The sequence below is a fragment of the Chironomus tepperi genome, unplaced genomic scaffold (genome assembly GCF_022539635.2).
Source record: "Chironomus tepperi strain 1889 unplaced genomic scaffold, CSIRO-AGI_Ctep_v1 contig_363, whole genome shotgun sequence".
In the NCBI taxonomy this organism is placed as follows: Eukaryota; Metazoa; Arthropoda; class Insecta; order Diptera; family Chironomidae; genus Chironomus; species Chironomus tepperi.
Window position 1 is genome coordinate 270,697 of NW_027226485.1, and position 20,527 is coordinate 291,223.

The 20,527-nt window shown below is 33.4% G+C and overlaps 1 protein-coding gene across 1 annotated transcript; it reads left to right on the forward strand.

The window, feature by feature from the left end:
- Positions 1-2,958: 2,958 nt before the first annotated feature.
- Positions 2,959-4,208, forward strand: LOC139095204 (venom allergen-1-like). Its single transcript, XM_070646484.1, has 2 exons — positions 2,959-3,258; positions 3,587-4,208. Exons 1-2 carry the CDS (start codon positions 2,986-2,988, stop codon positions 4,070-4,072), a joined length of 759 nt encoding a protein of 252 aa, XP_070502585.1. The 5' UTR covers positions 2,959-2,985; the 3' UTR covers positions 4,073-4,208.
- The last annotated feature ends 16,319 nt before the right edge of the window (positions 4,209-20,527 follow it).

Sequence of the window (20,527 nt, forward strand, 5' to 3'; positions counted from 1 at the left end):
AAAACCGAAACACCATAAGATTCTATTACATACACGTAGTGCTGTTTGAGCTTAATTGACAGTAATGGATATGCGTTTAAATAATTTAAAAACTTTACTGTTTTATCTTTCTAAATGGACCTCATTCTCTACTCCTCACACTGGGGCTACTTTCCCATATTACATATTTATACGCATCCTATTATCTTTCTTCTTTCTTCCCATCATCAACATGAGGCAGTTAAGGCATCAACATTCGTAAATGTTACCTAAATGACACTCATTTTTCTCCTCTTTTTCGCCATTTATAGTTGTAAATATGCTCAACGGGAATATTTTCCTTATTCACTTACTCTTATTTTTTATTCATATTCATGGAAAGAAGAGAGATAGGAGTGGACTAAGATGGAGCGAGTGATTTATTTAGATGGATTAAAGCGCATCAAGTTGGTTTAGAGATGAGGTTTGGTTTTGGTTACTGGATTTTTCCCAGTGCACAATTTGACATAATGTCTGGTTAATGACTAGACCTACAGTCGGCTAATGACCAGGAATGTTCCATAAAATATGTCATTAGCCGGCCGTAGGTCTAGTTCAGTGGTGTGCAACCTTTTATTTTTCTGCGACACATCTTGCTGGCAAAACAGCACGCGACATAAGGTTCATGACATTTCTATAAAATTTTGACAACCTACTAGTGTGCCGCGGCACAAAGGTTGCCCACCTCTGGTCTAGTTACTAACTGGACAATATGTGAAGTTGCTCACTCAGATATTTGAATTGGTTAGTCTTTATTTAAGTGCATGTTGCTTGCAAGTTGCTATGTCTTAATATAGATCTTCAAAATATCAATTGACACGAACATCTCGAATGCTCTAAGAGTCATCCTTAACTCAACAGTGTCATCACCAGCCAGTCAAAATGATAAAATCTCATCACAAATCAGCTCCTTGAAAATGACTCAACAACAAGGAGTAAAAATGACGGGAGGGCAGCATCAGCAGCCATTCTCTTAAGAGGCAATAAATTACACAATGCTTTTACCGTTTACCGACATTAATTCTGAATAAAAGGAAAAAAGTGAGAGAAAAATGTGTCGCAATCAATCTTTATTGAAGAACTTTTTTTTATTTTATTTTATATATATTATTTTTTTTGCGTATATACGGAGCTCTCTCCTTCGTTACTTACGTGAGATTACAATATGGGCATGAAAATACTCATCGACTTTTTTTATTATTTTATATTATTTTCTCATCCTCCTTCATCGTCCTTTGATAATGTTAAGTAACTGAATACAAAGAAGGACGCGTTAAGAGTCCCACTTGTGCGAATATTAGTGCACAAAAAATAATAATAATAAGGAATAGACAATAAAAATTGAATGTACAGTTAATGGAAGAAGACTGTTTATTTAGTCTGGTACTCTCATGGGGGCTCAAGCTGTGGCGATTTTTGGTTGGAATAATATTTGACGTTATACTTTCTGTGGGATTTAATGTAATGTTTATCCGATTGGTAGATGATGGGATGATGTCCATATTGTGGTGAATTGGGTAGTTTGCTTAGAGCTAATGGTTTCTAATGTTCGTCTACTAACTAGTGGCAACCAAGCATCTAAAGTTGTCAAGTGGACGCCGTTCGGGTTAGATCGTTTATGCTATCATGTAGACAATGTAATGTGCGGATCAAGTGAGCCTTAATGGACATTGTCAGCTTTTTGATGACAAATTTAGAAGATTTTGGCTTTTTTTCAGCACATTCTGTACTCAATTCTTCAAAATAGCACCCAACTCATGTACCACCCTTCTTGACTCAATCATGAAAATATACAACAAGTTTCCGAATAAATCTGACTAAGCACAGCACTCAAGACATTAAACAAGTAAGCACAAAGCACCACAAAGCAAAACCGACCCACAAGAGCCCCTAATCCACCTACCATCCCATCTTATTTGATGGCTCGTTACTTGAATTTTCATTCTCTTAAAAAAATATACAAAAGAAAAAAAAAGGAAATAAAACATTAAAATGCTTCCGTTGCGCATATTTCTTTATTCATTCCTTCTTCCTCATTTTAATATCATCAGTCAACGTAATTTGCAATTATTTTTGTGCTACTTTGCCCCCCACACTGGTCGCTTTTCTTCATTTTATTTCATTACTTCAGTGTTTTTTTAGAGGGAAATTGAATTTTATTTTGGTGCTCATCTTTTGTCCATTTCTGGGGTTTACATCTGTATTAAAATTGAAATGAATGTCTTTATAAATTAAACAAAAGGAAACATTTTCAGCGGAATCACTTGAGAATTTTGGTCGTTGAAGAAAATAATTGAAATTTTTAGAGGACACTTAACTTTAGTTGCCGTTGGCAATAATGACTGAATTTTTCACAGGAATTATTTTTGTTTCCTGTGATTTTTAAGGAATTTGAGATGTTTCTATTGCAGATTGTTTTCAGTTTCTGGTATGTGATGCCTGTAGCATTTTTAGGATGATGATATCAAATGATTTTCGGCTAAGTGCGAATTCTCAGACCTAAGTGCTGTGGGATATTTTTGTTGAATGTTTCAAGGATTTTTGGTTGAGTCAGAGTTCGAGTTGGAATGGGATTTTGTATAGGAAAACGAATCAAAATCAAGATCTGGATCCGTTCCGCTTCCATGAGATCAACTTGACATTCTAGCTACGCCCTGTCGACTCTGGTTTCTGAATTTCTGGTTTCAGGACCTATTGACATCTGGCTAGAGCATTGCTTCATTTTCTAAGAAGTTATTGCATCTAGAACTGAGTCACAACTCTTAAAAATTTCATTTAACAGAACATGCTCGTGCTGTTCATTCAAATATTTACTAACAGAAGCGAATAAGCACATATTTTGACTCATTATAATAATGAACTTCCAAAAACACTTGATCAAATACAATGCAATACTGTATCTTATTTTTCATTATTTTTATATTCACATTCTCAGTTTATCGTTTAGCAACAACAGACCTAGAAGCAATGTTTCTGAAATATTTCGTGATTTTAGCTCTTTTTGCAGTCACTTTACATGGATTAGACTATTGTGACAAAAGCCTTTGCAAAAAAGGCAAACATATTGCATGCAATCACAAAGGAACATTCAAATCACACTGTCCTGATGGCATTCGACTTGTCAGCATGAACAGTAATATGCAAAATATTTTCCTTAATCAACACAATTTGGTGAGAGATCTTGTTGCTGGCGGAAAGCATCCAAGAGGATTTGATAGAGCAGCTCGTATGTGTTCGATGGTGAGTGCAAAAATTTCGCGATGTTTTGTTGCCACGTAGAGGCTTTGTTTTGTGTCAAAGCTAGAAGATGAATGGAATTTCATATGGAGTTGAGTCAGCTGCAGTTGAATTTCTGTTGGAAATATTGAACGACATCAAATTGTGTTTAGAAGTGTGTTGCATAGTCAAGCATAGCCTTAATATTTTCTAGGCCTCCTGCTAGTTAGCCCGTGCACGGTCGTGTAGTGCGATGAAATCTAACTTTTATCAATCATATTGTGCTGTGTTACAGCATAGAATACAAAGCCTTCTACAAATATAACACACTCCTTTCTCAATTCAATTTTAGGTATGGGATCCAACTCTTGCCTACTTCGCAACCCTTAATGTATATAACTGTAACGGACTACACGATGACTGCAGAGCTCATCCAAACTTCCCCAGCATCGGTCAAAATCTATATGAAGGCTACGATTCCAATCCAATTACAGCAGAATCAGTCATTGAAAAAGCAGTTCAAAGATGGCACAAGGAGGCTGAAAAAACATCAAAACATCAACTTTCAAAACTCAATGGTGCCAGTGGAATCGGTCATTTTACTCAACTTGTCAACGATCGTGCATGCAAGATTGGATGTGCTGTTGCTCTTTGGGATGTTAAGAAGCGTCATCAATTTTATGTTGTCTGCAATTACAGCTTTGGAAATTTAGTTGAAACGTCTGCTTACAAGGTGAAAGGAGATAAATGTAAGAAAGGATATCATCCCGATCACAGAAATTTGTGTCATCCTGATGAGGCACACATCATTCATGAAGCTACTATGAATGAAAAGTAAACTGTTTGTTCTTCTGCCTTGAAGGCTCATTAATTTAACATCCACGTGTGTTTAACATCCTTAGATGGTGAAATATGAGAAATAAAGTATAGATTCTTTGAATTATAACTTATAGATTCAAATTTACATAACCTTACTAATATGCTTACTGTTTCAATGTCATCCAAACCATAACTATCATATATCCATCCCTACCACAACTTTCTTAAAGCAAACATTATTAAAATCCACATGAAATCATGAATAGCTCACATATGAGAACTTATATTAAATTTTTGGTCCATAGATCATAATATGAAACATCAGCAAAATCCACAAAGAATCAAATTGCAGTGAAACCATAAACATAAATATATATGTGAATAAAAATTGTGATTTATGGTCATATATTATGTGTGTGCTGTAGAATGACATTAAATGAAATGAGTCAAAAATGGAATGGAAGGGACGAAGAGTAATGAGGAATATTCCTTAACCTACAAAGAGCTAGAGCTGATTTTGGGGTAATTATTAATCATAGATTTAAATATTTGTGGATTCAGCATTTTTGAGGGATGAATGATGTTTAGGGTCTTTAATAAGGACATTCCAATGTTAATTGGGAGGATATTGAATTATTGGAGATTTCTATGACTTTCGTTGCTTACGTGACCTTACCTTACTATCTAGGAGTCAATCTTCATCCCTTTAGTTGCTTGAATAAAGCAAGAATGTCCTGACGGCCGCCATATAGACTACATCTTATTGATTGCTAATCGGGTTCAAGTATAATAAAATTAATGCCACATAAAGCATCCCCTGTGCACTACTTTTAAGGATATTAGACATCATCTAGTGCTTCAAACTTAAAAGGCCTTAAAACCTCCAAAAATTGCAACAATTGCTCAAAATCATCCACTCATAAAACATTAAAGAAGCTTTAAATTCCCGGTTCAGCAATTCAGTCGCATCATAAAAGCCATTTAGATACCCACACAATAGAAAAGAAGCTTCTGTCAAGGGTCCAACACGAGAAGAATAGAAAAGTTATTGTTCCACTGATATTAATTTAAATGATTATGCATGTATATATATATACATTATTTGATAAATCCTTCACAATCTCAGACCCTCATCACATTTCTCATTTGAATGTCGTAGCTGCTTAGAGTTTGCTTCCTGTGTATATGTATATTTCATGATCTTCTCATTCTCCTAGCGAAACATATACACCGACAATATATTTTATTAAAGATAAAAATTGAATAAGAAATGCCATGCATATACAGCATAGAATAACAGAAGGAAGAGAGTGTATAGGAAGAAGAATTGATTGCCAGTGTCATTTATCATTACCATATAAATTTATGACTTTCAATTTAATGTTTGTACGTGCCGAAAGAACTCTGAAAATCGACAATGAACTCTGGGGTGCCTTTAAGAGGCTTGAAATTATTTTTTTTTAACAGTGAACTTTTGGCACGAATTGTTGTTGAAATGGAAAAATTTCACCTCTTTGATATGCGCATTTTTAAAGTGTTTTTGGGAAGTTGAATTTATTTCTTTAATTGCTAGGAATGCAAATGCTTTGAATAAAGTTTGTATAACTAATTGAAGTGCTAGACGCTTTTAGATCTAGAATGAATCAGAGCTCGAAATCGACTTGAATTTTAAACTCAGTCGAGTCGAATTGAGCTTGAAGTCGACTCAAATCGACTCAACCAATTTGAAATTTGAATGAATTGTTCAAATCTAAGTCTTTCATGATTTCGGGGATTTTTTTTCAAACTTCGGATGGGCATGATATGATCTTTCAACAATGTTTCCTGTTTCTGTGGGATAAGAACCAAGAACTTGAGATAACGCCGAATAGCTCAAGCCACCAACCAATTTAAATCAATTCAAAATTCGACATCAGGATGGTTCAGTTCTGATATTGCTGAAGTTAAGTCAGAATCTATTCACATGATAAGAATAAATACATTTTAATCAGAATCCTTCCGGTCTGGGGTCCATTTTTTAATCGATTAACCAATTTATGCTATTCGGGAAGTGTCATTTTCATTAATTTATAGGAGTATCTAACGTTGGTTAATTTTAGTGACATTTTAGTGCTTTCGATCTGAGCCGTCTACATGCAGGGGTGTTTAAGGTCACAAAACTAGCTCTACCAATATAAATGTTTAATTTTTCTAAATAAAAAATTTAAAAATTTTCGCATCTATTAAATACTTGCAAAACTTCGCCGTAATTAGATCAAGTAAAGCTTGCTAAATCGGCGCTGAAGCTGCGCTTCTATTATAAATCTACATCAGTCCGTAATGTTCAAAATTCAAACCCCAACTCTCATAGGTAATAAAAAACCACAAAAGAAAAAAATTTCAGCAGTAAAAATTAAAATATTTTGTTGACGTTTCATAGCACAGAAAATAAAAAATTTCCTTTAATGTTTAATGTAGCATGCAATTTTATTTTTTCTTAAGTATCTCCGCATGAAAATACTCACCTCAAAATGAGCTTTGACGAAGTAAAAGACTAAAAGAAAAATAAAAAAAAATCTTTCACTTCAATTCGATTCACATGGATGATTATTGAATTTATTTTATTAAATTTTTTTATGCACTTTTGAACTGCAAAATATACACCGCATATAAAGTTCCTTTTATAACTTCTTCATACTGAAATGGTGTACATTTGATGACTATGAACTGTGCATTTATGATTTGATTTCTTCGTCTTTTCTCCTTTTATAAAACTTTTTATTTCTATTCACAGTAATGCAAAGACATCAAAGGGATTCGGGGTCTCCCTTATTTCTATCGCCCCTTTAATCTATTTGTGAAAAAAAAAACTTTCTCGACTTACTTGAAAGAGTTGATTATGGCATCATTAACATCTGGTTCTAATGACATACTATAAGATTTTTCCACTCTCACTCAATTCATTTTTAAACGATATATCGTAAAAGTGAATTTTCTTTCTATAATTTTGTACTCACATGTTACTTTACAATCTTTTTTTAATGATGGTGAACTCACTCTCGTTTGATCTTTATACTCGATTCATAGCCTCATAATATTTTATGTATGAATACTTATAGAGAGAGAGAAATATATGGAAATATCACAAAGTATTAAATGCTCAATGAGAAATGGTGAACATTTTCTTTTGTTCTTTTTTCTTATTCATTTGTGTGACTTGGTGCTGTTATTTTGAGTGGGAGTTGTTATTCTGTCAGTATGGACATCTTGGGAGTAGGTTGGCGATTGACATTGACGGCAAATGAGCTTTAATGAAGCTGAAAGATGGTAGCCTTTTGTTGAATTGATACTCGATCTATTTTTGGTACTCAAGTATGTTGAAAGATACATAACACTGTAAAAGCATCCTTCGCAACATCTTGATGATGTCCAAATGGTTGTTTCAACTATAAAGAGGCTGTTGATAGAGACAACATAGACAGGTAGCTAAGAATAGATCATGCTTATAGATGCCAACTAAAAGAGGCCATGAATAACAGTTGAGCTGTACGCCTACCCGTGTATGTAAGTAAATCACAACATCATCGTCATGATGTGTCGCTTAAGATATTGATAAATAGGTAAAGTTGCTAAATGATTGAATATTTTGAGTACTTAGCATTGAATATGGCCTCTCTCAGTAAAGTGCCAATACCAAATGCATTTTCTGAACTCCAATCTACATTTTTGGAAATCTATTGAAATTAGGGAGTTGATTCAGTTATTAGGTTTCCAATAGGCTTTCATGATTCGGGAAACTTGACTGAAAATTCCTGCTCCTTCCAGGTAGGCAAGAGTAGGTTTCAAAGTGCATAGTTAACATCATATCGAATGTCATCAGCTTACTGCATGCTTACTTCCAAAACCCTTAAAAATAATCTATTTATAAAAAGCTACTTCAGGTTCTTGGTACATCGAACTCTATTACTAAGAAGAATACCTCCTTGAGACAACATTTTGGGCATCTTTATCAATATTTACATTTTCCAATGTGTCAGATGTCACGAAATCCATTCAATTCTCTACGGTAACATTTCATCCTTTCACAATAATCTTTGTTTGTCAACAACACAAACAAATGCGTCACGAAACTTTATTCATGCCATTATCTCACTTGCATCAACTGAAAAAAGCTTTTCAAAAAATAAGGGAAAGAATCAGCATCAAGAGAAAGGATATTTTTTTAAAAAAAAACTTGTTGCTTTGTGTCATGCTTTTTAGCAGAATTTCTATGAAAAGAAAAGAAAAAGGCAGTGAGTGAATGTGAGAAGCTGGAAAAAAGAGCTTTGAATGAGCCTCAAATATTCATTATATAAAAAGGATTTTTTTTGCTGCTTCCTTTTATGCACTCACATAATACTTACGATACATTCTTCTTCATTTTCCATTTTGCATGCTTTTAAAGTCGATGAAATCGATCCATACACATGAACGATGTATGAATGGATGAATAAAATGCTTGAGTGCTTAATATTGATGTGAATAGGTTTCTTGCACCTTACGGAGTCATTTTGAGTGATTTAACATTTTCATTTAAATTGGTAAGTTTGTATACTGTACTTATATGGATGATAAGATGCTTTTTTTGTTTCGCATCCTCTAAGATGAGATGAAATTGACTTTAAGGATTTTAATTTTTATCTTAATGAAGACTCTTGCTTGATATTTATTCAGTAGCTCTTCAAAATCACGAACGATGCTTGTAATATTTTCGAGATCAAATTTTGAAATAATTATTTTAATTCAAGGCAACTGAAAGATGAGAGAGCTTTTTTGAGTGACTTCATTAACAGTTCAGTTATTATTCCATTTTTTTGCAGATCTGTGAAATTATATAGAGCATCGAGAAGGTCATTTGCTTCTTTAGTAATTGAAAATGCAATACAGAAATCATTCTCTGCAATTATTCTACGTCTTTTAATGGATATTCAACTAAATGCTAGAACGGAAGCAAATTTCAATTTAGTGTGCTTTAAGTCAGTGGTGTGCAACCTTATTTGTGACATGGTACATCTCAATCCTTGACAGTCATTTAATATACTCATCTAAATGAGCTTGACTTGCTTAAAGTGCTCTCAATCAATATTATTGGACATACTCATGAACTTGCTCCTTGTCTGTCTCAAAATAGTAACCAAAATGGACAGACCAGCAATTCCTGAATTTTAGATGCATAGACAGTCAATGGGTGTACCTGAAAGTTCGTCCAAAGCTGCATGTTTGCAATATTGAACTAACCTTCAAAATCGCATATTTTTGGATTTTTTGAAAAGCTTTTGCGCACATCTGACGATTCATCAGTATATGCTAGTGTATCGCAGCATACAGCTTACCCACCACTGCATCAAATGAAGAAAGTTGATACATTCAGCTCCAGATATTTCTCTATTAAAATGATTAAATAAGCACTTCCTTTATTTGTGTATACTTAAGCTATAAGCATTTTTTTCTACAGTCATTCGTCACCATGTAAATTAAATGTTGATAAGAAAATTTTCTGCAGTCTTCAACAAGAATTAATTTACTTTTTCAAGTAACTTTATTTTTTCAGCTTCCTGAACAGACGTTTAACGCTGATGAGTTCAAAATTAAAGAAAAAAAAAAATCATCTGTTGATGACTCTTATGAAATAAGACGAGAGATGAATTCTCATTTTTTCCTGTTCATTCCAATGGATATAATTTTTACGGAAAGACATAAAGAAGATTGATATTTAGTATATTTATTCTAAGTACCACCTACAAATGATACTTTTTTTCATCTATATCACTGTCATTTCATGAAAAATTCATTAACACGAACTCATAAGATTGATGATAATGACGCATAAATTATTTATTATGAAATATAAGGTAACATCCTTTACAGTATTTATAAATATTTCCCATAGCAATCTCAAATGAGCTTTCCTTACTTATTCAATGGTAATTTTTTGAGGCTTCAGCTTTTGAAATCTCGAAAGACGAGAAATAAGTATTGAAATACAATTCTTAGTAAGACGTTGATTGATTGTTGCTTTCTCATGATACAGAGAAGAGATGTAAGTTGGGAAGGTATTGTGGATTGGAAGTTAAGGTGCATTTTATAGAAAAGTTGAGAAATTATTGGGTTTTTGAGATTTTATGAGCCAGAACTGACTGTCTTCCAATTGTTACATAAGTTTTCCAAAGGAAAAAGTAGAGTAAAATCTAAGATATCGATCCATATGTAGGCAAGTCTGTCAGTGCGAGAGTAAGACCTCTGTGGTCGATTTTAAGTCAACAGACCGGATATCTATAACTCATAACTTTGTGAGGGCATGAGTTCGATTACTACAGTCTCTCAATCATTGCAGATATTGCTGTCGATATAATAAAGATGCGCACAATCCTCACGAAATCACACCTAGCTGCCAGATGCCCTTAGTAATCAAATACTCAAACCAAAGTGACTGGTTAATCTCCAACATTTCATATAAAATCATCAGTAATAAAATACAAAACAATACTCTTACTGAATTTCCAGAAAATTGACTTAAATGGCTATACTGATGAAGTACAACAATCAGTATAAAATTGATTGATTGAAGACAGGATCAATGAATGGAATCAATATTGAATTTTGATATTATTTCTTCTGATGTCATAAAACAATGAATACATTACACGATAACGTGCTGTACATCAACATTTTTTGGGTTAAGAATGAGTTATGAAGAAGAAAGGTCAGATAAAGAAATGCTTTATGAATTACTGTGGGTTATCCTTTGAAGAACAACTTCTCATGTACGAAAATAAATTGATTTTTCCTGAAAATTGAGAGCAAGCTTCCTGGATTGTACGTTGAGTACAGATGGATATGATTAATATTGACATGATGGAATGAAGTTTCCGATTGATCTAAAAATCAAACAAGCCATTGTCCATTTTTATGTTGAGAATCGTGTCACACAAAAATCAATGCCAATTTACCCTAAGCAATAAAAAGAAAAGCAGCACAAAATTCCTTACGTAAAAGAATTGATTTGAAAAGTTTGGCAAAAAAATCGAAAGGCAATAAACATTTTAAAAAGATAAAATTGCTGTGTCACAAACGGATACGAAATTTCTAATGTTTATTAAATCGTAAATTACTGTTGAAGAAGTTCGAAGCTTCCTTCATTTAAGAAAGAAGACTTGACCTTCATCACGAAACAATTTTTTATGCTAGATCTTTTTCTTTTCCTTGTTTATAGCTGGGAGGGTATTTCTTTGGAAAAATAATGAGTTGTTTGTCGGTGTCTTCAAGGACTTCTTTTTATTTTTCGTTCTGTTACTTTCTTTTTGCAAAATATTGCTTGAGCTTTACAGTAAATGAGCTTATTTTTTCCGTACTTTTTTGTCTGTTTATTGTGATTTTTAAGCTTTGAGCTGTACAGTTGTAAAGTTTTTGAGAATATTTCCATTAAAAATCGATGTTTCTTGCTTCTTCTTTTTCAAATTATTTCAATATTTCAAGGTACTCAAAGGTAGTCATTAATGAGAAGAATATGCATAAAGTTCGAACTCCTAATTGGCAAGCGGTTGCCAGCAGTAGAGCCAGCTTTAGGCGCCGACTGGGGGAGGCCATTGATCACACTTGATATGTATGGTCTGCGAAGTAAATAAGTAAGTCTAACTCCGTGTGGCTATTTGTCAGAGCTTGACAATCGTGTGCCACGGTAAACTAATGTAAAAGAAGCGTTCGAGAAACTTTTTACAACCATGTGACATAATTGAAATGATGTAACACTTACGTGAGGTTACACAATGGAGCTTTAAGCCATCCAAGACCCGATTTTTAAAGTAATGGGATGTCATTGTACCACTTTACCATCCTACATGTGTCACTACAAAATTGCAGTGATGTGATTATACAGTACCTTACCATATCAGTTTCGGAGAAATTAGGTCCAGATAAGATGCTTCCTTTAATAATAAAATTGTAAAAGGGTTCGAAGTAATGCAATTTGAAATTTATGCCTGAATTTATGATGGGAGTTCCCGGAAGCACAGCGATCCTGATCATCGACAGTATGTTTTGTGCCAAAACCCATCAGACTCTATCCAATAAGTTATAAGTCACTTAAGAACAATCCTCTTAAATTATTTTGATTTATTAACTTTTGATACCGATCCAAAAAAGAATATCCATTGTTCTTTGACCCGTAATATTATTATAAATATCAGCTTCATGTCTGTTAAGATTCATTCCAAACACAACGAACTTGCAAATTGAACATAAAAACATTCGCCGACTATTTTTTGTGAGTATAAGCAGTGTAAGAACAAAAAAGCATAAAAAAATTCATCAATGAAATTCATTCAAAAACTTTTCAACAAAAACACACAAAAAAGCTGAGATGAAATTTTTTTTTGTTCATTTATTTGTTTATTTATGCATTTCTGTTATGGATTTTTATTAAAGAAAACTGAGAATAAACATGAACATTTTTTTTGTTGTGTATTCTCAATTGTTATTTCACTCTTGCAAGAAACACAAAACATAAAATTTATGTTATCGAATAGAAACAAAAGGGGAAAAAAATTTTCATTTTCAGAAATATGAAATGATTAATGTACTCAACTCTAACTTCAAAATAGAGCATTGAACAAGGAATGCATAAAAAAAATTCATTTAAAAATTAAATGAGAACTCAGGAAAAAAAAGTTGGAAATATGTTAATTAGTGTTGATGAAGTGTGAAAAGCGCATTGATTTGAGGATAAGCATATGTGAACTAGATTGGGGGGAGTCTAAAGAGGTCGTGACTTGTTGATTTGGTTTTGTGCTTGTCAACAGAAATGGAAGTGACATAATGCCTCGTATACACTTACTAATATTGACTCTTCGAGCTTATAACGGCCATATTCTTAGAGCTTACGTTTCAGAACTCATGTCTCACTTTCTACACATCAGTGACAAAGAATTAGGCTAAATATTGACATTTTTGAACATTTTTTGGAATTAACATATCCAGGATATCAATATAATATCGTGAGAATTGTACGAATCTTTGTAATATTGACCAAACTTTATGTAATGATTGAAGTTTCGATTTCATGGGAATTGAACCCACGCATTCACATAATAGTGTATTAGAGATATCATGTCTGTTGCCTAACCACTCAACCACAGAAGCTTTACTCTCACACTGACAAAATCTTCTCTAAATGACTCCTCACCCTAGATTCCTCTCTGCTCTGACATCACAACTTTATGAGATAGAATGGATCGCCATTTATCATTGTTGGTCTTTCTAAAACAGCCAATTTCTGGATTAGATTTGTAAAAAAGGACGCTAAAGTCCTTAGCATTTCGAACTGACAGAAGTTCTCGAAGGATAGAGCTGGAATTAGACGTTCTTTTCGCGATGCTTTGCACCCAGCAAAGGAAGTAAGTTATTAAACCAGCAAACTAAGCAATATGACTGATCCATCGTCAAACTGATCGCTTAATCTCCATTCAATCTTCAACAAAATCTACCTCACATAACTGTGAAAATTACTAAAACTTTCAACTTCCTCAGTATAGTTCGAGTGTACTTAAAAGCTATCAGCAAATGCTTGTTCAAGCATAAACCACATCCAGAAAATATATATTTTTTTGTGTTTTGTTTGTTTTTCTGCAAATATCAACAGAACTTTTTTTTCGTGCTCGCTCATTGCTGTACGATTTATTACATGTTTACAGTCAAAAATGCTCGTTGCTACACCGAGTGGCATAAGTGGAGGATGGTCTGTCAGGTAGCTTTTCTTTTCGGGATCCGCTAAAGCTCTTTTATTGGCACTAAATGGAAGCCAGTTGAATTTGGAAGTCGTGTAGATGTCATATGGACGGTTTCTTGGTTGATGTCACTCGGGTCCGATGTTTTGTGAGGAAACAAGCAAACAAAAAAAATTTTCATAGCAAATAATCGTAAAGAATCTGTTTTTGGTTCTCTCTCACTATTTCTTCTCATACCATATCGATTCTGGTTGTGCTCCGTTAAATAAAACATTTATTTCCATTGCAGCGACAGAGAAAATTGTTGTTTGACTTTACAATAAGCGGTGGAATGAGCTGTAGGGTGGAGGAAATATGATGAAAATATGAAATCGATATGCATGAATGAATAAAATTTTTTGTATTCGCTGTATGAAGTTTGTATCGAGTTATGAGGAAATTGATGTGTCTGCTTTGTCTCAAATAAGAAGAATTTTCATTTTTGCTGATTTTATTTTATGATTCAGCTTCTTTTTTTGGGGATTATAGTTTTAAATATTGATGATGTTGAAGATATTAGGAATGCTGTTCAAGCTTAAAAGCTTCTAATAAGAAAAGCTTTGCATTTTTTAAATTTCCTTAAAAATGCGTCGCTTTTTAGCCAACATTTCAATCCATCAAACCCACTCGTGATTCCTCGTCTCCCATGGCCTTTACGTCTGTCATCACATTCATTCCGCTGACGTTATTTTGATGAATGTTTTTATTTAAAAATATATTCACAATTTTTGTTTTGGATTTATTCTACAAATAAACTAATGACTGATGTGCATGCACATGTTATTTATGTCAGCGTGATGTCAAACTTTTATTTATTACTAATGGGAATTTATCATATCCAGTTGCATGATTTTTCATCCTTATCGACATTGAAATGCTGGATTTTTTATCAGAATTATGTAATTGAGTGTTTGATTTGACTTTTAGTATCGTTGAATTGGATTTTGGTATGAAATGTGAGACTAGTTTGACATACATTCCCTTGACTAAGCATTAAATGCCATTTTTAAACAAATTGGAAATCTAGAATAATTTTGAAAATTAATAATATATTTCATAAATGGAAAGCTTTATGGATACTGATGAAAATAACAAGTATGTCATGCAGATTAATTCATTTCAATAGGACTTTCAAAAAAATAAAAAATATTGAGCCTGTAAAAGCTTTTGCATTTAAATTTATAGTTTATGAGCTTTATGGACTGAAGGCTATAAATAATTCAGGAATGTTCGATAGCTTTTCAATTTATTTATCAGTCTGATATTACCCAGAGCTTGGAATTGACTCGACTTTGTATGGAACAGTCGATTTTGAGCTCGGATCCTTATCTAGGATCTTAAAATCGACTAAATTCTCAGAAGCTTTTTCTCATACATTTGATCCAATATTTATGATATCCTCAAAATCTTATAAATATCTTGAATATTAATATAAATCTGAGATTTAAAATTTAATATGATGCAACAGGAAAGAAAACATACATGGAAGGTATTAGTGATGCAAACTTGCATTCATAATCTTTAGTGTATTAAGTTTTTACTATTATGAGCCAAAGTAAATATTTTTAGGAAAAGTTTTGACTCTTAAACAGGACTTTATTTGGCAGTCAAAGGTAAGGAGGAACCTTGTTCCAAATTTGTTGTGTAACAACTGATTTCACACCCGAATAGCCTTAATTCATCCCCGACGGCATATTAAAGTCTTTAAAGCTTTTAAAAGTTTCAACATATTAAAAAAGGAAATTTGCGAAAGCACGCTGCTCAAAATCAATGGATCGTTAGCTAATGTCATCTTTAGTTACAGTTCATTTACTTCCTTCCCTCTCTTTCTATCATGAAAAGTATATGGCGTGAAAATGACAAAAACATAGTGGCCCTAAACCTTTTTATTGGATCAGACTCGATGCCAAAGTCACAGTTGCTAAGAGACTCTATTTTTCGGCATAGCCGTATGTCCATCGTGTAAACATCATTAATGAACAACTGTAAATTGTCTATTAATAACATGACACCAGTGACAATCCATTCATTATTTTCAATCACATAAAGCTACATACACTAAAATACAAAAGCTTAAAGCTTCAATTCAACTTGTTAATCCCTGACACAATCACAATTCACATCATGAGAATGCTTAATTGAAGTGCATGAGCATGAAAGTTCTTTATTCCATTTAAACACTTTCACATTTTCTCTCCACATCCAGACATCCACAATAAATCTCTCATTATTTCCCAATCGCATCATTAACCAATCGCGATAATCAGTTGTTGGATCACAAATTGATTTACAACTTAAATCTTTATTAAACCCGGTCGATGTTTTACGTTCGTCTTTTTATCGACCTTCGCAATATGATTTTTATACAGCCTTTTTTGGTAACATCTGAATTACAAACTCTTTTTCTTAACGTTTAGTTTCTGTAATTGAGCGCCTTTTTTTTCTTCATCGGCAACACATGTGAATTTGCGATATATAAATCGAAAAGGATGAAAATAAATTAGGAAAGGGAATAAGTTGGAGTGGTTGGGTGAGGTTGATGAGTGAGGAGCATTTCAGGTGGTTCTATTGCTGGATGTGGTTCGGATCACACTATAAATTGTAGGTCTAGATTTGAGAGGGAGATCTGGTGATCCCTCACTCGTTAAACTGTCAATGACCATGAAACGCATATAAACGCGCAGCTATGGACCTTAAGGTCTGAACAGCTAATGTTATAGCTGGATGTAGTTGACTGATGGAAGGCAGAGATACAATTAGCTTTAGAAGCAATCTGAGGGAGGTCATGAATAATAATTGATCTGTAGGGCAAGCAAAGTAGACGTAAAATACTATAACTGAGTCAGAGAATGGATTTGTGTGCCTTGGACCGACTCTAGGTTGAATTTGTTGAAGTTGAAGCTTATATACTTCTAGGTTATGTAATATAATTGTTCTGAGTTCTGCAAGGATGCCTGGTGATCTAGGTAAAACCTATCTTAGCTCAGACGTCAGTTTGCAATCTAAGTCATAAGGTTTGTTCAAGTATAAGGCAAGCTTCTAGAATATTTCAACAGAAATTCCTCCTTCTTTTGGTTCTTTCCCATCAAATCTAGACAAAACTACAAAAGTATCCAAACTAACTCATTAAAATCAAGCTAAAAACACTGTACGTACAATAATCAGCAACAACAACATGGCCATCTTCCAATTTCCATTTCATCGAAAACCTTTTGCTCTCCTTATTTCACATACAACAGCATCACTCAACAATATTTTTTTTTATTTCAGTTCCAATGAAGAATTTGTTTTTCTGCTGTCGTTTGCTTTTGGGTACGAGGTTCTCAATATCATATATTTATTCTTTTTTTTTCTCAGATATTTCCTTACTTCCTTCATATGTCGCATCAAAAATGAGGGCAATGAAAAAAAGAAGGAGGGAGGGAAAGTTTGACCTTTTTGTGCTGAATCTACAACAACAGTGCTAAAATCCCGCACACTCTAGATTTGAAAACTTTGTTATATATACTTTTTTGTGTGTGTGCCTTCCTTCGTCTATCGTGGCTCTTTTTTTACATTTGAAACACAAAAAATTTGAGAAAAGTTTAACAAGAAGGCTTCCTTTAGCTGTGCTGTAAACAGCTTTTTCTTGCGGGAAGATTTACACAATTTTTATGTCGTCAATTTTTATGCTGTGTTGTGTGAAAAAAATATATAAATTTGACAATGGTAAGTTTTTCAACTTCGATCCAAAAGGAACAAAAAAAGGTTTTTGTAAAAAATTTTGTTTGCAGATTGCACTGAAAGATATTTGAGCATATATCAATAAATATCGAAACTAAATGAGATGTTGAGTCTTGAAAATTGAGATTTTAGGTTTTTTTGTTGAAATAGGAACTGAAATGTGAGGGACTGAGTCGTTTTTTATAAAGAATACTTAATTTATTTTATCAATGTTTGAGAGGAAATTTATGTCATATTAGAGAGTGCGACTAGTTGGAGTTAGGCACATTGCTCAGAGGTTCTAAAGCTTCACTGAATGGAATACACTACGCTTGAATGTCTAAAATTCCTAAACACATCAATAGAATTCTAATAGAATACTAACGGTTATTTATGGATCAAACAAAGAAGGTGACTTACTCAAAAGCAGGAACAATGTAGAGTTCTAACAGCTTAACAGATAAGCGGATATTGAACGAATAATCAAGGTCAACCGGCTCCGTTTGGTTGGACATGTTGCTAGGGGACTTGTTGAATATAGAAGGCAAGCGATCATGAGAGCGCTCCAAAAATACATGGAATGACGCTGTCAATATATATTGTAATGCAATTGGCATCGTTAATTGGCAAATGGTTGCCAGCAATAGAGCTTCAGACCCGAACTAAGTGAGCCCATGAATCACAATTGATCTGTACGGCCAGCGAAGTAAGTAAGCTACACTAAAAGTGGTTTACTATACAACACTACACACAATGTAGCATTCAGCTTACTCAAGATCATCTTCAAGTCTAACTTCACACCAGCAATCATCAATTTTTTTTTTCAACAAAAAGTCTCTCTAAAATATTTTCCTTTTTCTATCTCATAAATTACGCAAAAAATGGCTGAAAATATAATTTTTGTTCAGCTTTCGGCAGCAGAAAAATGTGTAGAAAATTTTTGTCTCTTATATTCTTTTTTGCCAGCACAACACAACAAAAAAGTGTTAAAAAAAGTTGATGTTGCAATAAAGTGCCAACAATATTCACCTAACTGCGAGCCACACACATCTATCTACTAACATATTTATTTGTGTACATATATATGAGAATGCTTTCATCAATCTTCTGTCAGTTGCGCGAAAGAATTTATTGTTGGGATAGCTTTGGCTTGAGAGATGGTTGAATGGAGTTGATTGGAAGCTGTTGGATATAGCGGGATTGTTGTTGAGTAGAAGATATTAGAAGGCAACCTGTTGGCAGCTTGTCGACTGAATCTGTCTGTAATCATGAAATTGTACATCATGCTACTTGGTTCCTGCTGCTGCCTTACCCAAGAATCTCAAACAACATTCCCACTTGCATCAAACGCCCTCAAAAAAATCCAGGGGCTTTTTTTTCTATCGTAGAAATTAAAAAACATTCATTTCAGCATGACGCAGCTTTATGTTGAGGTAGTTAAAGCATAAAGCAATACCCCCGGGTGGGAATGTGAAGAAGAATAAGAGTTGAATACTCAGATTTGCATGCATTTTTCAATATACACATATAGACATACAATCCCGTGTTATGTACATAATGTGGATATCTCATGTGTCTGAATGAAGAGCAAGAAGGAATAAAAAAAAATCTTGTCGCGTCACGATAGGAAATGAACATCTCTTTCACTCTGCATGATTTTAGAATCTTATTATTCCTTTATGCATGTGCTTATGAGAAATGTTGAGAAAAAAAAGACATACGTACACGACAAGAATGAATATGATGGAAGAGGGTAGAAGGAATGGATAATTTGCATGCAGATTAAAACACGATGTTAATTCCGGGGAGTAAAAAAATCCTATTCATTCTTTATGCTTTTTCTTCATTTACCTTTTCAGGATATCCTTTCAATGAATGATGACCTATTAAAATATTGTGATATGTGTGCTTGAGATGATGGGATATTGTGTGCTGTGATTAGAATAAAAGTATCATGTAGTGTATTTGAATATTTAAGTGATTTTAAAGCTTGAAGCTTTAGGAAGTTGAATTTGCATTTGGCTGAGATTTTATAAAAGCAGCGACTAAGCTGTTTAAGGATTTGTCGACTGTAGTTGACTCAAATTTGGTCTAGACTAGTCTGCTGACTAATTGTCTGGCTAGTTGATTAGTCGACTCGACTTCATGCTTTGTCAAGCTTTGTTAAGCACATGCTTGAACGAACTATCAAAATGGCAGTTCTATAAATGCTTCGTGACACTTAAATTCGACTATTAAATTAAGATACCTAATCATATCAAAAAGTTAAGTTTCTATTACACACACCATGACCATACAACCGCACATTTATCCCAAATGAATTTCCCAGTTCAGTTCAAGTCTGATTAACTTGTATGCCAAACAGAACAAAATTCCCACACTAGACAGCAGTTTATAAAATTTCCATAAATGAAGAATAGTGAAGATACATGCAATGTGTAAGCGACTAAGTACTATAATTTAATATGTAGCATTATCCATTCTCATGAGAGAGCTCACTGCATACACAATTTATAATAACAGTAATAACAATAATATGAATAATAGCACAATAATGACTCGTCATATAGAGCACAAAAAAAAAATAAGGGAAAAAAATAAAACTATTCGAGTTTAACTTTATCATATTAAAAAGCACCATTAAAACTCTACAGGCGTCATTTAAGTGTTCGCATTATGGCAATCATGATGTGCTAAAACTTATAGTTGGAAGAAATTACCTTTTATGATATCCATAAAAGAAAAAAATATATTATATGAATAAAGATTGCAGGTTTTTGTGGCATGTAAATAAATAACAACTTACTCTTCTTCATTCATGCCATTGTGATGTAGCTTTGATATTTTGTGGGGTTGAAAATGAGATTTTTTATGAGATATCAAGGATATTAAGGAATGCTTTAAAGCGAATTAAACTTAAATTACTAAGATTTTGATAGTAATCCTGCTTTAATGATCTGAATTCGACACTTGATCATGACTAGTCGGAATCG